Source organism: Piliocolobus tephrosceles, chromosome 5 (assembly GCF_002776525.5).
Source record: "Piliocolobus tephrosceles isolate RC106 chromosome 5, ASM277652v3, whole genome shotgun sequence".
Classification (NCBI taxonomy): domain Eukaryota; kingdom Metazoa; phylum Chordata; class Mammalia; order Primates; family Cercopithecidae; genus Piliocolobus; species Piliocolobus tephrosceles.
In genome coordinates this window covers 30390703-30402799 of record NC_045438.1, presented here as the reverse complement: position 1 = coordinate 30402799, position 12097 = coordinate 30390703, and the positions used below count along the sequence as shown (strand labels likewise).

Genomic DNA, 12097 nt, shown 5'->3' with positions numbered 1-12097 from the left:
AATCTGGTTTTACCCTTTGAGCATGTCCACCCTGATCTCCGTTATTCCGGGTAGGCAGAGGGACATGTGGTTTTGCGCATGGGATAGCCCTCAGGAGAATCCCCAGGAAAATCTCACCCGGCAGCTGCTGGGAATCTCCTGACAACTGTCTTGTCACAAGGAGTGTGAGTATTCCTTCATTATCTTCTCATGCTTTAAGGCCGGGGAACACCTGGGCAAGAATCTTGGTGGGCCTTTGTTACTCATTCCAGCTTTTGTGTAAGGGCACTTGCTCTCTCAGTCTTTAATATTTAACCTAACCATTCAGTCAGTGCTGAAACAGTTGTTATGGAGGCCTGCCTGTTTGTGAGACCTGGCCTGCCACATGATCACGCCACTGAACTCCAGCGTGAGAGACAGAGTGAGGCTCTGTAACAAAAAATAAAAAATAGCCAGTTGTGGTGGCTCACACCTGTAATCCCAACACGTTGGGTGTCTGAGGCGGGAGGATTGCTTGAGTCCAGGAGTTGGAGACCAGCCTGGGCAACAAGGCAAAATCCCATCTCTATTAAAAATTCAAAAAATTGGCCAGGTGTGGTGGTACATGCCTATAGTATCAGCTACTCAGGAGGCTGAGGTGGGACGATCACTTGAGGCCAGGAAATCGAGATGATGCCACTACACTCCAGCCTGGGCAACAAGAGTGAGACCCAGTCTCAAAAATATAAAAAAATGGAAAAGTAAAAATAAATAAAAAATAAATCTGCAGCATGAGAGCCACTTTTCCTTTCGGGCATTATGGGTTTGTGCTCGTCTTTTCCATCACTCCCTTGGTTCAGTATACCCCCCACTTCACCAATTTCACCTATATCCCTAACCAGCAAAAGCATCAGCATTAGTTGTTGATACAGAAGGAATTCATTTTAGAACTAGAAGATGCCATAAAGACAACCAAATCCAGGTTCTTGCAGATTTCTTTCCAGGAACCACATGGAGTATCATGTGTTTAAAAATCATAGTAAAAAAACATTTGAATAATGTGGGCACCTGACTCTCCACACTGGATGAACTTAGAAGTACTCAGAGACGTTTGGGTTTTTTTTTTTTTTTCTTTTTTTTAAATTTTTTATTTTTCTAATTCTGAAGCCCAGGTTCCACTTCAGTTTAATGATCTTATGTAGTTTTGACTAAGGCAGCAGTATTTTTAAAATATCCTAGCCCGGCACGGTGGCTCACACCTATAATCCCAGCACTTTGGAAGGCTGAGACGGGAGGATCACCTGGGTCAGGAGTTCGAGACCAGTCTTGCCAACATGGTGAAACCCGATGTCTGCTAAAAATACAAAAATTAGCCATGCATTGTGGCTCACACCTGTAACCCCAGCACTTTAGAAGGCTGAGACAGGCAGATCACATGGAGTCAGGAGTTCGAGACCAGCGTGGCCAACATGGTGAAACCCCATCTCTACTAAAAATACAAAAATTAGCCAGGCCCATGGTGGCACTTGCCTCTAATCCCAGGTACTTGGGAGGCTGAAGCTTGAGAATCGCTGGCACCTGGGAAGCGGAGGTTGCGGTGATCCAAGATCATGCCACTGCATTCCAGCCTGGGCAACAGAGTGAGACCGTCTCAAAATAAATAAATAAATAAACAAACAAACAAATAAATAAATATCCCTCTTAGTGATTTGATATGTAGCTCAGGGCAGTCTAAACACTTTACATTCAAATTCTTTTCTGCAAACATTTTGTCATTATTCTCATCGGACGTTCAGATTTTACAGATAAGGTCAGAGGACCACCAAAGGGACTTGGTCACTTATGCACAATTCTTTTAGTTAGTGATATCTCGGAAGTGAAATGCCACCAGTTCCTTCTTCAGAGTATTTTGCTGTTGAATCATACCTATTTTTTAAAAACAAAGACCAAACTTATGGCATAATTTGTCTCAAATTTAGGGGATTCTTGCGATCTGTGGCTTTTATCTAATCATTTGTTATGTGCCTTCCATTTTTATGGGTTTCTGGGTTCTGATTGCCTACTTGCACTCATGGCAGTGCACTGACTCTACCTTACCTTCAGTTGCTAGGGATCCTACTTTTCCTTCCTGCTGTGATGATTAGTTGTGTGTGTCAACTTGGCTAGGCCATGGTATCCTGTTATTTAACCAAACACTAATCTAGGGTGATGTTGTGATGACATTTTGTAGATGTGGTAACAACTACAATTAACTGACTTTAAAAAAGGAAACTGTCTTCAATAATGTGCGTGCACTTCATCCAATCAGCTGAAGTCCTTACAAGCAAAAACAGGCTTACCGGAGAAAAAATTCATTCCCAAAACAGCAGCATTAGCCTGAGTTGCCAGTCTGCCAGCCTGCCCTATCCTACAGATTTTGAACATTCCCCACTGCCACAATCAGGTGAGCCTGGGTTTCAGAATTAGAAAAATTAAAAATTAGTGTGGTATACCCTCAACTTCACCAATTCCACCTATAGGCCTAACCAGTGAAAGCATCAGCATTAGTTGTTGAGCTTAACCTGGTTCTTTCAATCTAGGCTAAAGTCCAATGCACTATCCATTGCACCACAGAGCCTGCTGTTAACCTGGTCCTGACACTCCAGTTGCCCTTTCAGATGCTTTTTCCTGGTATTCTCCAAAATGTAACTTGATTCTATACTAGTTTTGTACACCAAGTATATTAGTCCATTTTCACAGTGCTATAAAGAACTACCTGAGACTGGGTAATTTATAAAGAAAAGAGCTTTAATTCACTCACAGTTCCACATGGCTGGGGAGGCCTCAGGCAATTTACAATCATGGTGGAAAGCAAAGGAGAAGTAAGAACCTTCTTTACATGGTGGCAGGAGAAAGAAGAGAATGTGTGCATAGGAGGTACTGTCAAACACTTATAAAAACCATCAGATCTTGTGAAAATCGACTACCACGAGAACAGCATGGGGGACACCACCCCCAGAATCCAATCACTTCCCTCCCTCAGCATGTGGAGATTACAATTCAAGATGAGATTTGGGTGGGGATACAAAGCCTAACCACATCACCAAGGTACTACTGACTCTCACTCTGTATCTTTACTAAGTGATTCCTTATGTCCTACACTGCCAGAATTTCACCTCTGTCTTCCTTCATCCTCATCTCTCATCCCTTTTCTTTTTTTTTTAATTAAAAAAAATTGTGGGTACATAGTAAGTGTATCCCCATCCTCTTTCAACCCTGAAAAACACACACACACAAAATCCTAGATGGGGAAGTCAGGGGGCCTCTGATAAAGGCTTAACTTGCAGGTGACTGTCTCCGTTACAAACTAATTGATTCTGGACATTGAATTCTTCATTTTTCAGAATTATCAGAGATTATTAGATTATCTCTAAGTCACTAAATTTTGGATATGATAATAGGGACACATTCTAGTCCTTCAGGTCCTGAGATGAATAAACCTTAAGGAATCTACCTATGTATAATACAAGTAGGTATAGTGAAGATGGTTGGCATTGCCAAATCGACAGCCACATTTTCAGCTATAACAATTCCTCTAACTGAACTCTAAACCCTAACCTCTTTTGAGTCTTTCAAGTTCTAGAAACTTATTCCTGGCTGGATGCATTGGCTCATACCTGTAATCCCAGCACTTTGGGAGGCTGAGGCAGGAGGATCACTTAAGGCCAGTATGAGATCCACCAGGGCCACATAGTGAGACCCTGTCTCTACAAAAAATGAAAAATAAAAAGTTATCCAGGAGTTATGGTGCATGCCTATAGTCCTGGCTACTCAGGAGGCTGAGGTGGGAGGATGTGGTCAGGATTGCTTGAGCCCAGGAGTTTGGGGCTGTAGTAAGCTATGATGGCACCACTGCATTCCAGCATGAGCAGCAGAGTAAGACCACCATCTAAAAAAAAAGGAAAAAGAAAAAAAAAAACTTAATCCTAACAGTTCACCTGATCAATGGACACAAGCCAACACCACACCTTCCATGCAGCTTAGACTTTGGAATAGGCTGCCTGTATCACTTAGATCTGAACCTACACTTTCTAAGTTAACCGGACCTTGAAACCTTGCCTATTCTTTTCTTCTTTAACTTCAGAACAATCTGTACCTTCTTTTCTTTTCTTTTCTTCTTCAACTTCAGAACAACCTGTACCTTCTTGGTTCCGAAAACTTTACTCTGAACATTTTAATGCTTAATGGCCCAGAACACTTGCATTCTGAGAGGCAGCTACCATTAAGTCACCCATCAATGTAAACCATAAACATTCCTCATGTTACAGAAGGTCCCAATGTCCACAGAATTCTGGCAACAAATGGGTTGTTGTTGTCTCAGAAAAGCCCTAGGGGCCTGCCAACATCTACTTCCTTAAGTCTCAGGAACCTGCCCTTCCTGGTTCCAGTGCTAGAGCTTGGGTGATAGGTGGACAAGCTAGACTGGGAGAGCCCAGAGAAACTAATCACACTGAGGAGGGGGGTGGAGGTGAGGTGGATGCTAGGCTCACGTCCAACAGCAAAAGGAAGAAGGAGTCCACAAAGGAAGGGAGACCTCACATAATAACATAATTCCAGAGATAGATGGGCAGGTGACTAACTTCAGGGAGGGCCAGTCATGAGGAAAAAGCAGAAAAACCTACAAGGAGATTGACAAGCACACAAAGTAATCAGAAAGCTAAACAGGTAGGCAGTTGGTACGGGAAGGACAGAAGCTAATCCTCAGCAAGTGGAGATCCAACATTGAAGCTGAATTGAGAACTGGCTGTCTTGGTGAGACTGATGTCAGCAGTGCCAAACCAGGTCTGAGAGGGAATGGTATACACTGGGAGACAAAGCAAACACCTCAGCAGGGAATAGAGAGTCCAGCTCTAGTCCTCCAAACAATGACTATGGCAAAGTAGAATCAATGGTCACAGTTTGATACCACTGTTTGCCATTACCTATGTGTGTGAAAAGATGTTTTCTGACTAAATAAGTAAAAATCTCATTATTGATCAGCACAATGAACATCTATAATCAATTTGGAGACAAGGAACCTGATGTGATGACTCCTGTGGTGTAGTAATTGTTTTCTGCTGAATGATCAGCATTCCTAAGGCTCTCTCTGGTTCTTGGCAGACTGTTTCTCTTACTTTGTCTCAAGTACAGACATCTTCCCTAGTAGTGTTAGATTTCTAGGAGCCCTCTCTTGTTCATTTTGAAACTCAGAAATAATTTGATTTCCAAACATTTTCCAGGTGTTCATAGGCTCTTCTCATTTGTAGTGTACTCATGAGGGCCTCATTTATGAGTCAGATTCTAGCGATGTCTCCAGAAAAGACGTTATAAAACAAGCATGCTGCCTGGGCTCTCTGAGGTACAGCTCAGTGTCACAGTGCTCCCACGGTGCCCGTCCATGAAGCAGAAGGTACAGGCCATGTCCTGTTTACATCTCTGAAACCTGGCATGAACCAAGCTATTTTCCCAAACCTTTAAACTCCTCTCTGCCATGTCAGCTCTGTGGTGGCAGGAACTAGGTCAGTTTGGGCTTGCAGTCTTGTTTTAGTGTCTAGCACAGTGGCCAACACCTAGAAGACATTCAATGAACACTTGCTGAATAAATTTTGTAACAGTTTCAGAAATAACATTAGAAGTCTAAGCTACCACATACATAAATGTCCGGTGAACTCAATTGTTATAAATTATAATAACTTTACCAGGTATGACTCTTTAGGTGTTCCAAATCTTTCTCTACATCCAGCATTCCAGAAATAGCTATTACCTAAAAGGAAGTCTTGCCTATAAAATAAAGGCACTTCGGATGTTTTTATTCTACCCAAAGTAATGAAAAATGACTTGAGTACCACCAAGTATCAGACTTTACGCCAGGTGTTAAGAAATGCAGGCATGTTTAGTTTCTGTATCTACTCTAAAGAGCTTTAGTCGAGTTGAAGAAGTAGACATTTTAAATGGTAATCTAGTGTAATCTGTGCAATACTAGCGGTGCTAATAAAGTACCGGGAGAAAGAGGAAGAAATACACATTTTTCTACAGAAAGGGATTTAGAAAGATACCTATGTGAGTTTGGTTAGACTGCTGTGAATAGCATACTATAAACTGGGGTGATTCGAGTCTGAGCAAACTGTAATCTGAGAACTTGGGCTTCTTGTTTAATTTGGCTGCAAGACAGTTGGCAGCCAGTCAGAACTTTATCCACTTGTAAGAGATTAGATGTATCTTCCTTGATGATTCAGACCAACTTAAGGGGAAAGACCTGACGATACCAACTTTGGGGATTCTCCAAGAAACAATGCCCCCAGACCACACTATAATGATGCTTAAAGTTGATAAGCCCTGCCCAGTTGCTCAGAGTTTCCGGTTGGCTCTTTAGTCCCCCACTCGAAATCATGATAGGACAAGGATGGAACAAGAAGCCTGAATTCTCAGCTTTCAGTTTGCTCAGACTCAAATTACCCCCCCCAGTTTATAGTATGCTATTCACAGCAGTCTAAGCAAACTCACGTAGGTATCTTTCTAAATCCCTTTCTGTAGAAAAATTTGTATTTCCTCCTTTTCCCCCGGCACGTTATTAGCACCACTAGTATTGCACATATCACACTATATTACGGTTTAAAATGTCTACTTCTTCAACTAAACTAAGGCTCTTTAGAGTAGCTACATGGGCCCTAACCTGACTGGTGTCCTACTAGGAAGGGAAAATTAGGTGAAGACACAGGAGAAGAAGGTCATCTACGAGCCAAGGACAGAGGGCTCTATAGAAAGTAACCCTACCAACCTCAACCTCAGACTTCTAGCCTCCAGAATTACAAGAAAAGAAATTTCTGTTGTTTAAGCCACCCAGTCTGTGGCATTTTGTTATAGCAACCCTAGCAAACAATATACGAAGCCTAACTCTTCAAGTTTTTCTCCAGCAGGGAATCTGAATTCTTTCTTTTCAGCTTTTAGTAGCTATTGTGTGGGCAACGATGGTTGCATGTGCATGTTAAAGTTGTTAGAAAACTAAATTTATGCCAGGTCAGAGACTTGTATAACAAAACCATGGATGGGGAGTCATCAGCTCATCACTTAGCAGCTACAAAGGAGTAGTTCATGCTTAGCAGTTTGTGGCATTTCACAACCCTAGAAGAAGTGAAAGGGCCTTTGGATGTCTATGACTCTCATCAACAATTTTCTTTTTGAGGTAAAGAAAGCTGATCATTCAAAAGGCATAACAGATGTTTTAGGGGTTGGTGATGACGGTGGCATATGAAGAAAAACACGTATTCTCAACAATATAATAGCCAATAGAATCCAGCAATACATTTAAAAGGATAATATATTATGACCAAGTAGCATTTATACCATAGAAGCAAAATTGGTTTGGCATTCAAAAGTCAATCAATCACATTTGCACTGAGGTTATCATAGCTGAGAAGACACCGTTTCTGTGGCTTCAGCTCCTGGCTGTAGGCCGCTGATGGAGGTCCAGAAGGTCAGCGTCTCACAGACATCAGCTGCGGCTCCAGCATTTTCCACAGGCTGCAGCCTCTGGGTTCCAAGCTTTTCATTTCCCAGTCTGCAAACGGGTTAGTCCCGAGCAGGAAGCAACTCCTTCTCCATCCGGGAGGTGGCGGCCTGCGGTCGACGACGCCTCCGGGGTCCTTGGGCTCAAGGTTCCGTTTGGGGGCGCTCTCGTCCGGCTTGCGGGCTGCCCTTCTCCACAGACGGAACTGTCTGGCGGCGCCACTGGTTTCTGCGGGGTTTGCAAACAGCGCGTACCGGGCCCTTCCGGTCTTCGGTACAGGTTCCTCCAGTTGGCTGGGCCGCGGAGGGAACGCTCCCGGTAAAGCACTGGGGGAGGGAAGCGACGCCAGAGAGCTACGGTTTCCTCCGGAGGTCTCCGCCCCTCTGCCCCATATATTCCCGGAGCGCGGGTCTGACCCGGGCCTTGCCGGGCACCCCGGAAAGGCGGGGGTAATAGTACAGATGGAGACGCAACTGCAGAGCATTTTCGAAGAGGTGGTGGTGAGTGCAGCTGCCGGCCATCCAGGACTACGACTCGGGGACTGGTAGACGCGGGGGCAGTAGACCAAGGAAGCTGGCCTGGGCAACCTCGTCTCACGCTTCCCTTTTTATTCTCTTGTTTTGACACTGAGGTTGTATGCGGGGAGGTTTAGTGATTCTCAAACTGCTGTCAAGTTCGTTGTATCCTTTGAAATCGATACAGTGACAGGCCAGATAGGTATTGATAGTTTCAGAGCTGATTAAGGTGACTTGTCCCGTGTTACATTGTAATACTTGGCTAAGGGAGGCGCCTTTTTAAAATTAATATTTACATTTTGTTTGTTTTTTTACAGAAAACGGAAGTTATAGAAGAGGCTTTTCCTGGGTGAGTGTATGCGTGGCGGATTTTTGTGTTTTCATGTGATTGTATCTGTCAGATTTTACTTAGTTTCGTGTTGGAAGGTTCTAAGATCCACTATTCTGATTGTGTGTAATTACCTTTTTAAAACGAATAATGACAAATAATGTAATTTTTATTTTTTTAGCATGTTTATGGATACTCCTGAAGATGAGAAAACAAAACTAATTAGCTGTTTGGGTGCCTTCAGACAGTTTTGGGGTGGTCTTTCTCAGGTGAGCACTTCATTTTTGATACATTCAGCTGATGATTTTTGGCCTCTTCTTGTTTTTTTTCCCCCTTTAGCATTTACTTTGATGTTGCTCTTAAGATCTTCCTGAGAAGGAAGAAACAAAATTGTCATCATTTTTTATTCTGGCTTACGTTTGTTTTAATTTGTATGTTTCAGTGGAAAACGTATGTTCAGAAGTCAAGTTGATACTGCACAGTGTGCAATGTTAAAAAAAAAAAAACCTCCCCTATGTTAGATTAATTAAGATCATTTTCATCCTATTCGGATTTATTTGGTACACTTGAAAACAGATGTGTTAAGCTTTACTTGTCAAGGATACACATTCCATTTGTTTTACTTAATAAAGGGATTGGCACAGCATTGATACAAAGATGCTACAATAGGAATACCAAGATTCTATAATAACCATAGGAAGATATTATAGTAAAAATGAGGAAACAAACTGTAAAAGTAACAAAGAACAGCTACCAGAAAATGTATCCGTGAAAAAGACAAAATGTGTCATCCTCGAAGAGCTCACATTCCAGTAGTGCCTTACCTTCTCATGGTGTATTATGGGTAGGGAAATGAGAACTGTGTGTCAGCCACTGGTGATAAGATTTGCCACTCCAGACATGGATCATATAATGCTAATACAGCCATGTTTTAACCTTTTGTTTAATTGTTTTCTAATAGGTAATACATTCATATGGTTCAAAATGCACAGGTATAAAAAGGGTGGATCCAATAACTAGTCTCTTTCTCTTCTCTTACCTGTTCTTTTTTCTGTCTGTAGCCAATATCCTCAAGTTATGTTTTCTCCTAGAAGTATTTTATGCATATAGAAACATTTTTATAGCATGATCATATACCATGTACACTGTTAATTAATTAGCACTTTTTTTCTCCTAATAATAATCTAAAGGTAATTCCCTATCAGTTCAAGAGTTACTTGTTCCTTCCTTTCTTACTTGTTTTTTAAATAGCAATGTAGTATTCCATTGTATGGCTGTACCTTCCTCCTTTTAACCAATCTTCTACTGACTCTTAAGTTTCTTCTTAACTTTTTCTCATTTAACCAGTGCTGTGATGAATAATATTATGCCTGAAAAATAGGATAAATTCCTAGAAATAGTATTGCTGAGTCAAAAACCTTACTGGTTTGTAAGTTTTATAGAAATTATTAAATTTTCCAGAAGGATTATACTAGTTTATACTTCCACCAGCAGTGTTTGAGAGTATCTTTTTATTATAACCTCACAATAGAATGTTACGCTTTTTGATCTTTGCTGATCAAAAACATGAGAAATTTTATCTCAGTATAATTTTATTTTGCATTTCTCGTGATGTTGAACATCTTTCCAAAAATTTTTTAAAAAATTCATTCAACACTTTATGAATTATGATGTGGCCCTCTAATGGAGAAACCAGGAAGAAAATAGGTATTTCCAAATCATTGTTGTATGTGCCACAATAGAAGTATGTATGAGAACACTGGTCATGGAGAGAAGCAGAACATTATAGGCCCCTTTTGGAGATATCCTAGAAGATAAACTTTGATACAGTACAACATTTGACATCATATTTAAAGTTTTGCAAGTCTAGAAATGTGACATGTCATTAGATTCATAGTGGGCTCTTCTTTAGGCTCTTAGGGATTAGATTCACACCTAATTCTCATAAGGCTGATACATAATGAATTTTACCCCCGGTGACAGTAATATTTATATATGTCATAAAGGGCAATGTTTACAGTGCCTTACAATGATCTGTGTTAAGAGTTTTCTATTGACCATTGATATGTTAGTTAATTAATTAATACTTTTGAAGGTCCCATATAATTAAAAGGTAGCATTTTATCTATATAATTGCAAAATTTTAAGCTTAATGTGACAAATACTGAATCTGAACATTTTAATTTTGCTTTTTTAAAAAATTATTTTCATCCACAGATGCTCATAGTGAAGTATTTCATTCATAGTATTGGTATACTTCCAGTTGTAGTATTAGCTATTTGTTATAAAAATGTAACTTTAGACCCCAAATAAAATCATTCTCTAATTTTCCAGGAGTCTCATGAACAGTGTATCCAGTGGATTGTTAAGTTTATTCATGGTCAGCATAGTCCTAAAAGAATTTCTTTTCTTTATGACTGCCTAGCAATGGCAGTTGAGACTGGTCTCCTTCCACCCAGGTACGTTTAATGGGTATGAGCAATCTGAATAATTTTCTTTTCTATATGTGATTGGAAATTGGTTGAGGTTGTTGTTGTGAAAAGATAAGAGAATGAAGAAGAAAGTGAGGTTCATCAAGTAATCCTTTATATAATACCTCAGGTTTTAGTTTTTAGGAGTCATAGTCTTTGAATTATATAATGCTTGCAGGCTCAAAACCAGATGTTTCTGCCTAGGGGCTGAGATTAATCTCTTTGATTAGTTTGTAACACTTTACTTTTGCTGCATAACCTCAACACCTCATGGCTTAAAACAATAATACTCAGGTTTTAAGATTATTCATGGTTTTGGTGGTTGACTGGGCTTAGGAGGCACTTTTTCCTCAAGGTCTTAATGATTAATGATCGATGTAGCTGGGGCTGGAGCATGGCAAAAGCTTCCCCACTCAGCTATCTGGTGGTTGGTTCCTGGCTGTCATCTGGAACCTCAGCTGGGATTATTAGCCAGAACCTCCACAGGCCCTCGCCTTGTGGCCTGAACTTTCTCACCTCATGGTGGAGCCTAACAGCAAGTGTGCAAAAGAGGGCTAGACAGAACTTGTGTCACCTTGTCTTGGAAGTCATACTGCATCCTTTCGGCCATAGTCTTAGGTCTGCCCACATCTAAGGAGTGAGAACATAGACTTTCCCTCTACCTCTCCTTGGGAGAAATGTCAGTGTCACATTTCAGAAGAAGATGTGGGATCAAAAATCTTGTTGCCACCCTCTTGGAAAAATCCAGTGTACCGCAAGGTGATAGATGGTAAACATGTAACCGAAAGCTCCAGATACACTTCTTTCTAATAAAATATAACATAGTGAATATTATTTCATTCTTACTTTGTTTTTGATCTTTCATACAAGTAAATAATGTAAAATGCTACACATATTTATAAGTGTGCTTAGTAATAATGCACTTTTATGAAAGATATTTGAGAGGATAAATATAATACAGTCCATAGACTATGGCTGTATTAGTCTGTCTCATGCTGCTAACAGAGACATACCTGAGACTGGGAAATTTATAAAGGAAAGAAGTTTAATTGACTCACAGTTCAGCATGGCTAGGGAGGCCTCAGGAAACTTAGAATCGTGGCAAAAGGCACCTCATCACACAGGGCGGCGGGAGAGAGAATGAGTGCCCAACGAAGGGGGAATCCCCATGTAAAACCGTTAGATCTTGTGAGAACTCACTCACTATCATGAGAACAGGATGGGGAAAACTGTCCCCCATGATTTAAGTGGTTTTACTCATGACACATGGAGATTATGGGAACTACAATTCAAGATGAGA

The 12097-nt window shown here is 40.9% G+C and overlaps 1 protein-coding gene across 3 annotated transcripts in view; it reads left to right on the top strand.

Moving 5' to 3' along the window:
* The first annotated feature begins 7737 nt into the window (after positions 1-7737).
* MED23 (mediator complex subunit 23) overlaps positions 7738-12097 on the top strand; it is a 42133-nt gene continuing 37773 nt past the window's right edge. Inside the window, exons 1-4 of one of the 3 annotated variants that reach the window (XM_023230579.2) lie at positions 7738-7983; positions 8316-8347; positions 8508-8595; positions 10661-10785. In XM_023230579.2, coding sequence (XP_023086347.1) covers positions 7945-7983; positions 8316-8347; positions 8508-8595; positions 10661-10785 — 284 coding nt within the window. In that variant the 5' untranslated portion in view covers positions 7738-7944. Of the gene's footprint in view, positions 7984-8182; positions 8201-8315; positions 8348-8507; positions 8596-10660; positions 10786-12097 lie in introns of those variants that run through there. The other 2 variants (XM_023230578.2, XM_023230577.1) reach the window with 2 other exon arrangements.